Consider the following 17,486-nt stretch of genomic DNA (forward strand, 5'->3'; position numbering starts at 1 on the left):
ATTGGTTATCAAGTCCTCCCAGATGTTTATTGAATCTAATAAAGTTACCTGCATCTTCATTATTATTACATTAAAAACATTTCTCCTTAGAAACTGAATGCTTTTCTGGGTCAAAATAAGATTTAGGTATAGATTTAAATTAAAGAACCTGGAGGAATGATCTTATGTGTTTTCTAATTTATATTTAATTTTCTACAACGGAATCCTAAAAAACACTCTTAATTAAGAGGCTTAGTTGGGAGGCTATAACTATTTTTGTGAGGGGAAAAGGTTTGCAATTAATCCAGGAATTAATACATACTCCCCCTCCCCCTCCCCTACTGATGGGAAATAAACTATCAATTCTCTTATCTGGATTTTGTTCTGGAACTTGATCTGGCACTTCTGCTATTTTCTACACATAATGGTAGAAGCAGCAGGTATCAATCAGCTGAGAAGGAATATGGCAGCACTAAATTCTGCTGCTTCCAGTAATACAGTGGTACCTCGGGTTACAGATGCTTCAGGTTACAGACTCCACTAACCCAGAAATAGTACCTCGGGTTAAGAACTTTGCTTCAGGATGAGATCAGAAATTGTGCTCCGGCGGCACGGCAGCAGCAGGAGGCCCCATTAGCTAAAGTGGTACCTCAGGTTAAGAACAGTTTCAGGTTAAGAACAGACCTCCAGAACGAATTAGGCTTAGGGTTCAGACATAACACACTCTAGAACGAATTAAGTTCTTAACCTGAGGTACCACTGTACAGGCATCTATGCAGCTACGAACATGGGAAGTTGCCTTATAATCAGTCAGACCATTGGTCTACCTAGCTCAGTACTGTCCACATTGATTAGCAATGTCTCTCTAGGGTTTGAGGCAGCAGACATTTCCAGCCCCACCTGGAGATGCCTGGGATCAAACCTGGGACCTTCTGAAAGCAGTCCCCCCCCCCCCAACCTCCCCCAGTTAGAGTTGAATGTTAGAAGTAATGTATCTGGCAAAGAATGCTAGCTCTCTCTAGGATTGAAACAGGTAATATGCTGCATCAAATATTCTTCACAAACACTTCCTGGTTAAGGTCACAACAAGAATGCAAAGATTACTTTTGACATTTTTGAGAAACTTCAAAATACTGAGAACTGAAACAAGTAATTCTAATGGCAACTCTGTCGAAAAATAATTTTAGAGTTGCATATTTTGATTCCATTTAGCAAACACCCCATCCCAGAATAGATCTGTCCAAGTAGGCAAATACAATACAGGGAAGTTTGTAAAATGAAAACAACACACATTGTAAGCTTGAAAGTAGAAAGCTGTAAATGGGTGGGAGGACTTTCTCTTCTTTCACCTTAACTCTCTTCCCATCCTGCAAGTCCCTTTGCCAGAAATCACTTCATTGCTCTACACAAAGAATTCAAATGTCGGGACAGAGGAGACCATAAACGCATTTGATGCAAAAGATGAATGCACACTGAACTTTTAAAAAATGTGACAAATAACCGTGGGGCTTTGTTCACTTACAAAGCAACAATGTAATGAATTTAAATTATCTAGTTTGAGGACTAGCAATATAAACATAGTATATGTGGGAAAAACAGTGTCTACTTTTTGTTTAGTAACTTGGTAAAATTATAAATATTCTTTTCATCCATGCATCTATGTAGCACAGGGCCCTCCCCATTCAGCATGTTGCTCATCTTGTTTGTGGTTCTTCTTTTTAATACGTGCATTGGCTAAGCACTTGGAATATGCACTTGCACTCAAAATAAAAGGTTTCATTCTCAATTACAGCCAGTGTTGAACTATCTTATAAGTGTACACAAAAATTAACACTCAAGTGTATAATTGTAGTTTTATGCTCAACTGCCCAATTATGCACTTTAAAGCACGTTCAAAGGAGCCATTGAGGGCATTCAATACCTCAGATCCATAAAGTCTACAGAGTACCTTCTAACAAGACAGCTGCATAAAAAGGAATATTCCAAGCTATAAAACAAACAAAATGCTAAAGTTTCATTCAAACAAACATGAAACTGAAGGAAAGGAGATTTCATAATGCTAGCAAGTAAGGAACTAGATCTGCAGGAGTTTGTGAGATGTCTCTTTAACAATAAAACTATTATTATTATTATTATTCCCCACCCACCTGGCTGGGTTTCCCCAGCCACTCTGGGTGGCTTACAGCACATAAAAATTGTAAAACATTAGAAAATTCCCAATGCAGGGTGGCCTTCAGATGACTTTCACCCCAGCACCTAAAAAGCTAAGGTACAATATAGATTTCCTGTGCATAAAGGGCTCCTTCTGTGAATAGAATGCACTGCCTTGGCTAACACATAATTTCTCCAAATATTTATAGAGGTCATCATCATCATTTAGAATCACTATTACTTCCAACATTAGCAACATACCAGACCTTTCAAATTACCTATTTCCTATAATTTATGCAGTGTTCCTAAACACCGGAAACACAGCGAGACAGTGTCAATATGTTTTAGAAGTGATACCTTGAAATATATTACATTTTCACAGGATGAAAAATACCACTTAAAGAACTTCCCCCTAGGAAAACCTCCATACCAGCTGATCTGTGTTGGGGTTCTGAGCAAAGATTCAGACAACTTAAAGAAAGATGCTATTGCTTCACTAAATCTGGGCATGAGGCCTGAAGGTAGTGGGATCAGGGAGCTCATGGAACTTCAATGAATTGGCTGTGCCTATGTGCCCACAAAGTCCTGACCTTGCTGCCATCCTGCCCCATGCTAGTACAGTGGTACCTCGGGTTACATACGCTTCAGGTTACATATGCTTCAGGTTACAGACTCCACTAACCCAGAAATAGTACCTCAGGTTAAGAACTTTGCTTCAGGATGAGAACAGAAACCGTGCTCCGGCAGCGCGGTGGCAGCAGGAGGCCCCATTAGCTAAAGTGGTGCTTCAGGTTAAGAACAGTTTCAGGTTAATAACAGACCTCTGGAAAGAATTAAGTACTTAACCCGAGGTACCGCTGTAAGGAGCAGTAATGCTGCTGTCAGGATGACAGCAACAGGTCACACTGCCCCACCACTAACCACTACTGGTCACTTTTGAAGATTAGCAGAAAAGTAATGAAGGAGCCAATCTGTCCAACAAGGAACCTGGAAACAGCAACCCGGACCACCAAATCAGCCCATCTCAGCCCCTCTATAGCTGCCCAAATCCCATGTTCTTCACTGGGAAAGTCTTCAGGACCTGTGCCACATGTGAGAACAGGTGATCTGCTAGGAAAGTGTCCAGGTCCTGTAAAATCTGTATCCAACCAATTGCATTGCCTTAACTTGGGTGACCAGGCTGAAACTTGGCACAGTCCAGCATGGATCCTTGCCATCAATGATCACTGCCTGTTTGCTCTTGTGCTTGTCCTGACCCCACTCCTGGTGAACTCTGCCCAGCCAATACAGGACAGCTTGTGACTGACATTTTCCACAACCAAATAATGCAATAGACAAATTTATTTCTTTATTTAAAGCATTTGTATGCTTTCCCATAACATAAAGTTCTCTGCGTGACTTGCAGAAACCATAAAGCAAACATACTAGCCTTTATCAGCTTTAAGAGACCAGGGGCAACAGTTTCATGAAGTTTCAGATCCCAGCACATCCCTCAGAATATGACAATAGCCAATATTATATACAGTGGTACCTCATTTTACAAACACCTCGGGTTACAAACACTTCGGGTTACAGACTCAGCTAACCTGGAAGTAGTACCGCAGGGCAAGAACTTTACCTCAGGATGAGAACAGAAATTGCACGGCAGCGGGCGGCCCCATTAGCTAAAGTGGTTACTCAGGTTAAGAACAGTTTCAGGTTAAGAATGGACCTCCAGAACAAATTAGGTTTAGGGTTCAGACATAACACACTCAACTGTGGTCAATGAAAAATGGAAGTAAAGGTGTCTGATCTCCACCACGAAGCTGCACCAGAGAAAATGGAACTGGGTGAGATCAAGCTCAACTGTGGCTCATTTCAACAACAATATACAGTGCTCTTTTACACTATGGAGGTAAATAATATATGAATGATTTTTCATGTAAGAGTTTTTAGATCTTTAAAAATTAATTTTTACTATTTTTGTGTGAAGGCAGTTTATGAAGGAGGTGGGGAACAGTTCACTCCTTCACTGACTTGTGTGTATATGAGTAATTTCATATGTTCCACTGCCACTTTGTCAAGTGATGGGAAGTCAATGGAGATATATGCACACGTAGACCGTTTCCTGACCACATGTTAGATATTTTCCCTACAAGGAAAAGTAACAATCATAGCAGCCAGCTAGGAGCCAAGGTCCCTTCAGCCGCACCAGTGAAGTATTTGAGCCCCCCACTAGTTGGTGGGCACTGCCATTCAGATGGTGTGCCCATATTTTATTCAACCTGACACCCCTGGCAACAATTAAGATTCCCTGTGGTTTATTCTCAGTCTTCAAAACTGTTCTGATTGCTTCCATGTCCTATCATAAATACTTGCTTATTTTTCAGAAGAAATAAAAAAATGCACACAGGTTTCATCCATTGCCCTCAGCTAAAGATTCTTACACACAGAATTGGTCTGTAGGCCATAGGTGTGCACAAGAATATCCTCCACTGAACAGATGGTTAAGCACCCTCCAGATGTCAGCTTTTGGAGAAATCAGGAGGTACACATGTAATATCAAGCTCCTTTCCACCCCAAAAATGAACAGAACTCTCATATACCAAACAGTGCCTGCCATCTCATTCAGTGTCAAAGCACCCCACATATAACACAGAAATATTGGAAGTTGTCCTAAACCAGGTCAGACGGTTGATCTATTTTGCCTAGTATTGTCTATGCTAATGGGCAGCAGATCTTTCCCACAACCTTCTACCTGGAGATGCTGCATTTTGAACCTGTGACCTTCTGTATACAAAATATATGATCCACCCTTGAGCTATCTTCTCCAAAGATTCAGCATCCTTCATCATATACACATTGCTTGACCACATGATCTGTATGCGTAGCCTTAACTTTGTACCCTTGGGCAGTAGACTTGGTTATACATGTTTGTCAATACAGCTTCATTAATTTTAACAGTTCAGGTGCCTCTCTGAATATTAATCACGCTTTCTTTTCTCTAAGAATCACAAAATGTGAGTAATTGCAATGAGCAACGTTCTGTCATATTTCACATAATGAACACAATTGTATTACTGAGAGAGAGAGAGAGAGAGAAATAGTTATATTATGTACACATGGAATCAAATGACACATACTAATGGTTAATTAAGCAACTACCTATTACAATGACAGCATTTACACAACTCAGCAGAAAAACAGGAGAATGTCCATTGGTATTCTTAAATAACAGAGGGAAGGAAGAAACAGAGAAACAGTTCTGTAGGAATTGATATCTATTTTGGAGGAAACCACTTGCCCAGCTACCCTTCTGGCCAGAAGTTTAACAGCAATCTATTATTATGAAGAACGTAAGAGGAAGGGAGTGATTCAATCAGTTCCTATATAACTCCAGCTGCCAAACTGGATGCGCCAAAGAGGAGTGTTAGGGAATTTTATAAAGATAACCTCTGCGGAGACTGCAATGTCAGCTTTGCAACCTTCTGGCTGGGACATGTGTTGTGAATGCTGAGCCAGTGGTGATAAAAAGAATAAAAGCATAGAAAATAATCAGGCCAGATTTCTGAACCAACCGTGCAACCTCATTCTATGCATATTTACTTGAAAATCTGAATTTTGTAAAACTTATTTGCAAGAAAACATGCAAAAGATTGCAATTCAGCTTATCAGAGACAAGCAAAAGCTAAATCTGCAAAATAAACCTGTGTGACTAGGATATTTATCGATAAGCTGAAGTTGCCTCAAACTACCACAATCTCAGAAAGCATTTAAGGCACACCGTAGTATAGCAATGTTGAGAAATGTTCTCTTTTTAAAACATTTTATGCAGAATATATTCCTTAGCTTGGCATTTTGTACATGGTGTGCTTTTCAGTTCTAAAATCATCTCAAATCTCTCTCCTCCAGAGGCCAATTCTTGAAGTAGTGGCCTGCACTCTGTTCTTAATAAAGGCAAGGAAGGTTTTGCCCAGGAAAGAACTGAACGATGTGCTCATTTTTAGCTGTTTGAATGTAGCCATCTTTATATGGTCTCTGTTAGTACTACATGTATTTTTACTGATAAGGACAATTATCTGTAGTTCAGTCAAACCAAGTTCAAAAACATGATCATTGCACTTGACTGTTGTTGTTCATTGGGCTGAATGTAGCTAAAGCACAAAATGTGAACCTTTGGTTGTGATCCTTTTATTATGTGTGGGGAACCTCCAGGTGTTCTCATACTACAATTCTCATTATCTCTGGCCAATGACCATACTCGCTAAGGCTTACTGGAATTTTAGTTCACCAACATCTGGAGGACCAAGGGTCCCCCCCCACCTGCTTAATATAATTATGCATGCATAAAGTTTAGAACAGTGAGTGAAGCTCAGACAGGCCCTAGGACTTATTCTCACATCCCCATAATCTAAAATATAACCTGCCCTACTCTTTCCCAGCCCTTGAATTTGTAGCAGAAAAAGCAAAGTCATTAGGCACGAGAAGAGCAAGCTAGTTAGCGTTGGACTAAACCCTGCAATCCATGGGGCCCAAAATCTTTGTTAAGAGATCTGACTGCAATCAAGTATGCTCATAGCAATGCACAGATTTGCACCAATGTTGTTAAGAGCAACAGTATAACAGAGGAATTATTTTTATAAGCAATGACCCAACATAAAAACCTTTTTGTTCACACTCTGTTACCTGTATTAAATTTTGAAGAAGTTTAAAACACCCCCAGAAAAATATTTGGAATACACTCTCCCAGCTGCAATGCTCACCACAGCAGCACTCACTTAAGGGTCACTGCACACTTGACTGACTTATTTTTTAAAAATGATATGCTGATTACCGGCAACTACAATAATCTCTAAGCAGCATACAAGTAATAAAACACAGAAAAGTTAAAATTAAAATGCCTGTTGGAATAAAAAAATCTGCAGTAGGCGCTGGAAGTTAGGTGTTGGCTAGAAATGTGGAAGATTTTGGGGGAGAGGAAGAAGTAAATGGCCAAGGAAGGGTTAAGCCAGGCATAGGCAAACTCGGCCCTCCAGATGTTTTGGGACCACAACTCCCATCATCCCTGACCACTGGTCCTGTTAGCTAGGGATGATGGGAGTTGTAGTCCCAAAACATCTGGAGGGCGAGTTTGCCTATGCCTGGGTTAAGCACTCAGTTCCCTTCTCTGAGGCACCTTACCATTGAAGGCATTCTACATGCGGAAGATACCATCTCAGCTTTAATACAAATGGCTGCTATATAAAGCGTCTGTGCCTCAGACTTCAGATTTACTATTTAACATGGTATTAACATATATTTTTATATGAAAAATGGAAATTAAACCTGCTTATAGCAAGCAGATGAAACAATCACATATATTCACCAACATTACTGAAGTAGGCAAGAGAAACAAGCTCTTTCCTGTTCTTTTTATGAGACACATATAAGGTTTTCTTGCTATTTATGTAAGAACGAGTGTCAGAAGACATCGAAATTCTCGCCTGTGTGCTCTTAGCAACTTTTTTTTTACGCAGTCAGTCAATCCTGTGTTATCAAGTGCGAAAGTAGAACATCCAGTTATGATTAGAAAGCATCAAGTGTTCAACTGTGCTAACAGTTCCTTCTTGATTTATCCTTATTCTCTTATGTGAGTATTCTGACACTCTTGAGGGATAAATTTTATCTATAATATTCTGTCAAATGAACGGCAAGTGAGAAAAGCATCAATTAATTTATCACTGCTAACCGGGAAAGTAAAATAAACACTTTATTTGTGTAGAACCAGATTTCTCTTACACATGTGAGGAAGAAGCAAAAGCCATTATATAAAAGAACGGATCAGAATTTTACTAATTTACAATAAAAACAGGAGATGCAAGCAATAAAGCAAAATGTACATGAAAGAATGAGGTTGTTACTTCCACATATGCTCAGTTCATCTATTTTGACAGGTGTTACCTAGGAAAGACTTCAAAGAATATTCTATTTCCCAACTTTTGCACATATCATGGATTATTTGGGGAATGAGACGGAGGAGGAGAACTTCCTTCTTGAAAGGCTGCCTCTTTCCCTACAGATCTCCTTGGGTGTTAAAATGGGCAGTATTGGTCCCACCACTCTTAGAAGTTCAGGAGAGGGCATTCCCTTTGGCAGGCCCTAAGTTGTGGAGCTCTCTTTCCACGGATGTGCATCTGCCATCTTCATTTCACAGCTGTCAGCAAATGCTGAAGGCACACCTCTTTACCCTGGGCTTTAGACACCAAAGATATGAGTACCAAAGATATGAGTTTTTAGAGTGCATGTTATTTTGGTGTTGGCAAGTTGCTTTAAACTGGTTTTAACATTGTGTTTTAATTGTTGTAACCCATCCTGGAACCTTAGAGTGAAGGGGAGGAGGAGAAGGAGGAGAATATAGACTTCTAAAATTGAAAAATCTAGATAACACAGAATTTTTATTGCTTTGCTTAGGAAAATATGCTGTTTTCGTGTTACCTACATGTCTGTTTTTCTAAAATGAAAAGTCTAAACTGCCTTTCTACTCAATAGTCAAGGTAGGGTAATTATAAAACACACACACACACACACACACAAAAACTAACAGTAACATTCATACGAAACACTACAGAAATTAAAATTTCAAGTCTTTAGACTGCAAATCTAATGCTCAAACTCCATGGGCTGAAATGCTATAGGATTTGGCCAAAGCCCCACTAATCTAGCATACTGCTCAGCCAAACAGAACAGCTAGACCAGGTGGATCCATGGGCCACACAAGGGATTAGGATACTTAAGGCACATGTCTTACTCTACAGTCGTAACCATTTGTACTAGTATAAAGCAAACATGGATTGAACATCAGATTCACCATTCTTGGGATATTGATCCACATATGTAAGCCATATGGAAATTATTATGCCTTATCATAAAATCTTATTTTGTCTGTGTCACTTTGCTATACTTGCCATTAGAGTATATTTCCTCCAAATGTACCTATTTGGCTTGTGTAATTAACAAATGCTTGCTTGTCACCAATTAGTATATATCTACATTTGAAACTCTAAATCTAGTTCTGGGGAAACAGGGAGTTTTGCGATGTTGAACAAGATATGCACCTGTGCCAGTTAATTGAGAAACAGTCATTTTTCTATAAGTAATAAAACATTCCCTTTGAAGTGACCATGTTGATCATGAAATCACATTTTAAAATGTTGTGTTCACTACATGCTCTTTCTACTATAACTTACTTACCGTATTTTTCGCACCATAGGACGCACTTTTTCCCTCCTAAAAAGCAAGGGGAAATGTGTGTGCGTCCTATGGAGCGAATGCAGGGGGGAGGCAGGCGGGAAAAGCCCCCAAGAGCGGCACACAAGCTCCGTGCGCTCTTGCGGGCTTTTCCCCAGGAGGGAGAAGGGACTGACTGGCCGCATCAGTCCCTTCTCCCTCCTCGGGGAAAAGCCCCCAAAAGCGACGCCCTCTTTAAAGGCTGCGCAGCTCCTGCAGGCTTTTCTACGAGGTGGGGGAATCCCCCCACCTCCCAGAAAAGCCAGGAGAAGCCGCACAGCCCCTTTAAAGAGCGTGCGGTTTCTGCGGGAGGTGGGGGAAGCTGCAGCAGATTCCCTCCTCCTGGGCTCCCTTTGAAGCAGCAATATGGGAGGGGAGCAGCTTACACTCGTGTAAGCAGCTCCTCTCCTGCTTTCCTGCTTCAAAGCAATCACGGAGGAGGGAAGGAAAGGGACCATGGATCCTCCACTTCTTTTGGCTGCAGCGGATTCCCTCCTCCTGGGCTCCCTTTGAAGCAGCAAAGTGGGAGGGGAGCAGCTTATACTCGTGTAAGCAGCTCCGCTCCCACTTTCCTGCTTCAAAGTGGAGGGAATCCACTGCAGTTGCAAGCAGAGGATCCATGGCTCCACTTCCTTCCCTCGAAGCAGGGTGCAGGGGGGAAAGACGGCAGGAAATAGATGCCGGGCAGGAAGACACAACCACACTTTGACCACTGAAAGTCCACCCCAGAGTTCCACTGAGACGGCCAGGCTAATCTCGATGGCCATAAGTCAGGCTCAGCATTATTAACTGGACTTAGATAAGCCATGGTTCCCCTTCCTACCCTCCTCTGAGGCTCGATTTAAAGCAGCAAAGCGGACAGGAGCCACCCGCTTTGCTGCTTTAAATAGTTTAGTGCAACATTTGATTCAGAATATTTTTTTCTGTATTTTCCTCCTCTAAAAACTAGGTGCGCCCTATGGTCAGGTGCGCCCTATGGTGCGAAAAATACGGTATATGCATGACCACTTGGCAGGAAAGCTGCTGTTTGATTCTGTGACCATTTGGGGCTATTCTGTGACCATTTGGGGCTATTAGTATACGGTATACCACTAGTAATGCGAAATCTCTTACCATAAGCCCTGCTTTGTCGACTAAGTTTATTTGTCTTCCATGTTCTTGTTTCCCATAGCCTCTTAACTGTGAATTTTCAGGGCAAACTTGTCCAGTACTATTGGCCCCTCATTTTAGTTGTAAACTGTTGTTACCAAACATATGGTACAGCTGATCCTGCAAGAGCTATGCTCAGGGTACTATGGGAATTGTGATCTCACATTACAATTGGTGTTTTACCAATAGGACTCAGTCATTGCCCAGTTCTAAGCTAGTATACAAGCGGTAATAATAGGGGTGTAGGTTAAAGGAGTATCTGAATTTACAAGCGATGAGGTCGCGTGTGACCATGTGTATGTGCAGCACCGGGAAATTACATAGATTCAAACCAGGAGATGGCACAAGAAAGCTGGATAGTCCTTGTGGCTCACAAGGAGACAACCACCCATCCTGGAGCCCAAAAGAGGACTTTAGTGAAGGCAGAGAAAACCCTTAGAAAGCCAAAGGTGCAACGGGGCTTTGTTTAGGCTGCTCAGTCTCTGGTGTGCATGGTAGCGCAACAGCAACTGCTGCTTTTCCACAGCCTTCAACTCTAGTTGAAGAATGTGTTGTGTGGAAAGAGAGCTGGAGAGCAGGAAAAAATGTGTCTTTAGAGGCTTTTAGAGGGTGCTCCCCACTTACGCATGGAACGTAACTCCTGCATAAGTGAGAGTACACATGCACTAATCTTTTTCATTCTGGAAGCATAAGTGATACCAATGAATTAATAAAAAGTAGCATTATTCTCTCTCTTTTAGCACACACATGCACATACACACAACGTTCACATTTTCATCTAACAGACATTGAAAAGTGTAGAACAGTGTATAACAGCCCTGCTGTTCTTCACATCCACTTTAATACAGTGGTACAGAGCACTGACAGAGGAAAATACTGTGCATCACAAAAGTCACTTTTGTTCATGATTGGTGATAGAAGACTGTCTTAGCACAATCATATTTTTCTAGCCATCAAATCACTCAGACAACTGATATTCATATTTTATAAGCAGAGAGCAAAAACATTAAAAAGAAAGAAGGTATATATAAGGGAAAGTGAGTCGTTGCACTTCTGACAAGGCTTAAATCCCAGGAAGCCAGTGTCTGTGAGCCAAGAAAAGGCAATATAATATTTAGGCACATCTAGGAAAATGCTTGTAAATTCTACTGGTCCAATGAACAGAGACACCGTTTTCATAATTTTATCATTGTACTCCATGGCTGACTGATTGTCAGACCAATGCCAAAGCACAAGTTCCCATTTGAGTGACATATGGATTCAACCAACCAGAGAGATGTTAGAACATTAAATACCACAAACAGACAGGACAAGAATACCAAATTAGCACTCCCGTAACCATATACGCTAGTAAAGACCTAGGGTTATTCTCTAAATTCTCAAGCCCTTCGCAACATAATAAATGCTACCTTCTCTAGATAAACAGCTTCACACTTCATAAAACTGAAATACATTCTGAGAAACAAAATCTCAGAAGGAATGCTTGGAGAGAAAGACCTTAAGAAGGTGAAAGTGTGGTTTCCAGAATACTAAAATGCACATATTTAGGAGGTAGAGAATTCAATGTAGCTTTCAGCTCTAGCACATGGAAGGAAAATTTTTAACCTTCATGTAAAGCCATTCTTGAGAATAAAATATTTTAAGTGTAATGTAAACATTTTAGGCAGTTAAATCTAAAACATGTACAGTATTCCATTTGTTATACAACATGTTACAGCAGTCTTGATGAAAGGGGAGGAAAGAATTATTAACATTTCATTTTAACTAGCAACTTCCTAAAGAACATTTAGCTATTTCAGCTTTTTTGCATGACTGCCGATAGGGTAAGAAAAACTAAAAATGTGTGAATGCTCAAACTTTTGACATTTCTGAAGCATTAATATGCCTTAAAAAACCAACAACAACCTGGATGCGTCATGTCATAAAATGCAGGTCCCAGTTCTGTTGTTTAAATTCATAATCAGTTATTTTATAAAAAGTCAAGCCCAATAAATTGTTTAGAAATATATAAACATAAGCTGCTTCTATCCACATTGTGTGAAGCATTAAAATACTGACAAGAAATGCCCAATTTAAAGGATAAAATTCAGAAATAATATTAATTAACAACAAAAATCCCTAAACAGCTTGGACCTCAGGTATCTGGAGGAATGGCTTGCCCTGTATCAGCCTGCTCAGCTTCTTACATCTGCAATGAGACCCTTATTGTTGCATCACCACCCAGGCAAGTTCCTTGAGTAGTGACATCATATGGGCCCTTGTCTATGCTGGTGCCCTGATTATGGAATGCGGCAACATTACTTACATTTTGGCACCAGGTTGAACTTAACTGCTATCCCATAAACACCTGGGCAGGAAGCAAATTGGTAGGCTAGAAGTATGACCTGCTCTTATTTAATTTGGGTTGTTATTTTAATTGTTGTTTTAAATAATTGCCAAATTATGTTGTAACCATTCCATGGATCAAGTGATGAAGGGCAGGTTAAAAATTCACACAATAAATAAGCAAGCAAGCCTAATAAGCCAACAAGAAATAAATAGAAGCCTGTCAGCAGTCCTCATCCCAGTTTCAGGGAATCAATATAGCAGTTAGAATGTATGGTGAAGGCAAGGGCAGCATAAAAAGCAAAGCAGTGCTCTATATAACTGCCTAGCATACTTGCTCATGCACTGTCAGATTTTTCACTTGAATATATTCAAATAGGTAACCTGGGATGCACTGACTAACTGTACCGAATCTTACATAAACAAACATCTAATAAAAGGAAACATTTCTAGAGCACAAAGGTTATGCATTCAACACACTTCCAGTGTACTCCTGATGGAATTTTGTTACAAAATTTTTCTGCTGCAAGCAGCAATAATACTTTAAGAATAGCAAATGCATCAAGGATAGTCTGTTCAGTTAACTTTTAAGAAATATATTCTTCTATTTCTTCTTGTAGGGCCTGCCCTCTCTCCTTCTGTAATCTTCATAGAACTCTAACCCGATGGTTGCCATTAATTTGATTCTGAATTGATTCTAGAATGTATTTTAATTAATTGTGCGGTTTTATGTACACTGTGCTATTTCTACCTGTTGTTAGCCGCTCTGAGGGTGGGATACAAATAATAATAATAATAATAATAATAATAATAATAATAATAATAATAATAATAATAATTATACTACACACTACACACAGTTTCCCTACTCTAGATGTCTCTGCAGACACATGTTGTTGGCTGTACTATACAATGCCATTTTGTTTTGTTTCTTGTCCCAATATTTCCTTTTTCTTTTTCACTGTATTAAAATAGTAAAGAAAGACATGTTAAGAAAAAGATGCATTCCTTGCTGTACAATTTTAATACAAATTCTCTTATCACATTTAGCTTGAATTTCCTACTGGGAGAAAAGACAATAGGGAAGCAAAACATATAGCCCACAATCTAGTGCTGTTTAATGCACCACAGACCCACTGAAATCCTGGGGTGGGTGGGTGTAACTCTTGATAGGTTTCACCAGAATGCAGTGGTGCTGCTAGGCATGGACCTCATGGCTCAAGTCTAGGGCCCTCAAAATGATCACCCAGAGAGCAGCAGATGATAGGGCAGTGGCGAACAAGCCTAACACCGGGCTCTACAAGGCTAATGCTGATGACCACAGCATTCTTTCTTCTTATTCTGGAAAACATTTTACTGCCTAGGACCAGCCAAGTTTTCGCTTCCAAAATTTACTACCGTTTCCCGCAACAACATGGTACTTTTCCCCAAGTTAATGGGTTTACCACCAGTGCAGCAGAAGCAAACCTCACTTTATTCCTATAGTCATGGGAGTGATGTGATTTAATTGAATTTAAAATGTGGAACTACACATTTTCAGAGCGTGCCTTATTTAAATCAGGGTTGACAATTATTATTTTTATTTGACTTTTTTGCTCTAAGATATCAGGAGTGCAGGCAAAGTTGTAAAGCGTACAATAGCAGGAGGGAGGGAGAAACTTAATATTAATTGCATGTTTCGTAATAGAAGTTGCATGCACGGCTAACTAAATGGCACCCCAGAAATCTATCTGAAGTTACCTAGCTGCACCAATGTCATAATATAGAAAAATTAGGGGAGTCTCCTTGGGAAGGTTACCCAGAAAGATTTAGGTTCTTTCACTTTTGCCCTAAAGAGCCATTGCTGGTCAGATATGCGGCTAGATGGACAAATAGTTTAACCATAGTATAACTGTTTGCTTCCTAAGCAATCATCTAGCCATTTATGTACTCAGCACATTTGCTTATAGTAATGGCATTACCTTCTTAACCTACTGAAATGTCACTAAATATTATTTTAATTCTTAACAAGCAAAGAAACAAATAAATATTGAGGTTAACTTGCTCCTGAATGTCTAAAAATAATACTAAAGTAGATGTTTTGCAAGATCATTAACTGCAGATTTATTATCACTTAATAAAAATTAACTATGCCGCCTAAATCATGCTAAAAGGATCAGGCTAAAAATAAAAAAGAGTAAAAGTTATCTTTACTAATTTCATATAAACACAACCAGAAATTATTTTTTAAAAAAGCTGCTAAGATCATGTTATTTTTGTAAACTGCAGAGGTTTTCTTAAAAGCAAGTGGTATATGTCATGAAATTTTGTTAAAGAAACAAATCAGTGTGGTCCACTGAGCAAGTATTTTATAGGCTTCAGGGAAGACAGCAGTTGAGCTGACATAGTGAAAGCACACACAGTTATCTGTAAGTTGTAGGCAACTCTGGGGACGGAGTTGTTGCATTGCAAATCTGCGACAGGGGCAGTTAGCAGAAGGACAGTTGCCCCTTGTGACTGGGATTTACAGACTCGTGATGGTGAAGCTCACGAGAGGGCCATGGGCTGGGCACTCTCTCTCAGCCTACTTCACAAGATTGTTGCGATGACAAAGACAGAATAACTCCTTATGACCCTGACCAGCGATGCAGCTAGGTAACTGTTGACCACTGACTTGATGGTCTCACAAGAGTCCCAATCAGACTCCCATGTGTATTGCTTCAGTTGTGAAGCACACAGATAACATTTATCTTCCTCCTTCTGCAAACACACTCACGGGTCATTCCATGTGCTACAACTGGAATATATTCCAAAAAGGGCAAACAAAAAAACAGTTTGCCAGATTGATAACAAAATAATAAATACTCTGAGCCTATGTATTTTGCATTTTAAATTCACATGATTCATAGTACCAGAATGACTGCAGGAATAAAATGAAATTTGCTTTCCCTGGAAACAAGCACCTCTTTGTTTTGTTTTTTTAAAAAAGGATAATAAATGTTTAATGTAAAAATAATAAAGTGTGCATCTGTAACCATATGCATGCATGGCTGACCAACCCAACTATATGCATTTCTAATGGGAGGAGAATCCCAGCCTGGTCATGCCAGCTGAACAAGAGGCCTGCTTACCACTATATTTATTTGACCATTTGGTTTGTTGCTGCATGGGTGGTTATTCCTTCCACCAGCACGGAGCTGTGAGACCCTTCATTCCAGCCTAAGCCAAAAGGCTGGCCGTGATCTAAGAGGGAACCCTCATTGATACACCTTTGATTCCAGCTTTTGTAAGCAACCAAAATTTCCCCTGAGAATTACAAAATGGCGGCAAGGTTATATATAAAGATAAAAATGTCGAGTCACATCAAACTAAGTCATCCCATTTGTGCAGGGACTTCCAGTTAAGTAACAGAACTTATCCCCCCTCTCCTCCCACCACATGCCCCCAAATCTGTTCTGGGGGTGCATGGGGAAATGAAAGAAAGAGGCATTTCCATTGCTCAGATAGGATGGCTTTGCCAGATACAGCCTATTGAGAATATAGCCATGGTGAACACACCTCACACAGCCATGAGGAAGTTACTGCTTCTTTTTTCTCAAGTCTAGTCCAACTGCATTTCATTTAGTCAGTAAGAAAGTTCTCTATGACGGTAGTTCAGTATGAGGCATTTACGCAGAAGAAGGGAAGTTTCAGTTACTAGAATGGAGGACAGACGCTGAAAATGCAGAATGTAGAGAAAGTTAATGATGGTGTATTCATTCACCTGTTTCAGGAACACTTGGTTAGATGACAGTCACTGATTATTACTGCAGGGCTGGGATTTTTAAGGCAAGTACTCTACATAAATGCCTATTTCAATGGGTTCTAATTATCATAATGAATGGCTGGATATACCTTCAGATTGGGCTTTTAAAAAACAATTATCAAATTCCACTAATTTCCTTGTACTACAAATTGCTATTATACCATTACAAGGAGAACCCAAATCTTTAACATTACTAAATATAAGGCACTGAGATCTAAGGCAGAGTTCTCAGACTATGTATAATCCCCCTCCTTCTTACTTTGCTGAGCATTTTACAGCTATGTTAATGGTTCCCCCTTCCTTGCATAGCCTATTCCCCAATACTTGGAGCAAGCATTCCCAACTGTTTAATCATGGCTGAACAATTGAGAGAACCATCACACTTCCCTTGCAAAGCATGAATTAACTATCATTACCTCCACTGCACTCAAGTGTAATACTCATACTAAAAACAAAAAAAATTCCTTCCAGTAGCACCTTAAAGACCAACTAAGTCAGTTCTTGGTATTAGCTTTCGTGTGCATGCATGGAAGGAATTTTTTTTGTTTTGACTATGGCAGACCAACACGGCTACCTATCTGTAACTCATACTAAAGTTTATCACAATTAAGGCTTTTAGAAAAGGTGCAACAGGTTTTTATAATGTAGTGTTCGGGATATGACTTTCAGCTGCTGACTGACAAGAGTTGATGGATACACACACACACACACACACACACACACACATACACACGGTATATATCCCTCTAGAAAAACGTGATATAATAGCTCAGTTCATAAGTAAGAAACATATTGTAACTGCAGCCAATCAACAGTGTGTGCTTTCCCTCTTTCACTTAGCAAATACTTGAAA

At 39.9% G+C, this 17,486-nt stretch overlaps 1 protein-coding gene across 12 annotated transcripts in view; it reads right to left on the reverse strand.

The window, feature by feature from the left end:
* The window catches only part of ARID1B (AT-rich interaction domain 1B), a 344,407-nt gene that overhangs the window by 272,352 nt on the left and 54,569 nt on the right, over window positions 1-17,486 (reverse strand). Inside the window, exon 1 of one of the 12 annotated variants that reach the window (XM_081905091.1) lies at window positions 16,387-16,539. The exons of 10 other annotated variants lie outside the window; for them this stretch is intronic. In XM_081905091.1, the coding sequence (XP_081761217.1) occupies window positions 16,387-16,449 (63 nt within the window). In that variant the 5' untranslated portion in view covers window positions 16,450-16,539. Of the gene's footprint in view, window positions 1-12,657; window positions 12,683-16,386; window positions 16,540-17,486 lie in introns of those variants that run through there. One more of the 12 variants, XM_081905093.1, reaches the window with a different exon arrangement.

This window comes from Podarcis melisellensis (genome assembly GCF_964234715.1).
Source record: "Podarcis melisellensis genome assembly, chromosome: 3".
NCBI lineage: Eukaryota > Metazoa > Chordata > Lepidosauria > Squamata > Lacertidae > Podarcis > Podarcis melisellensis.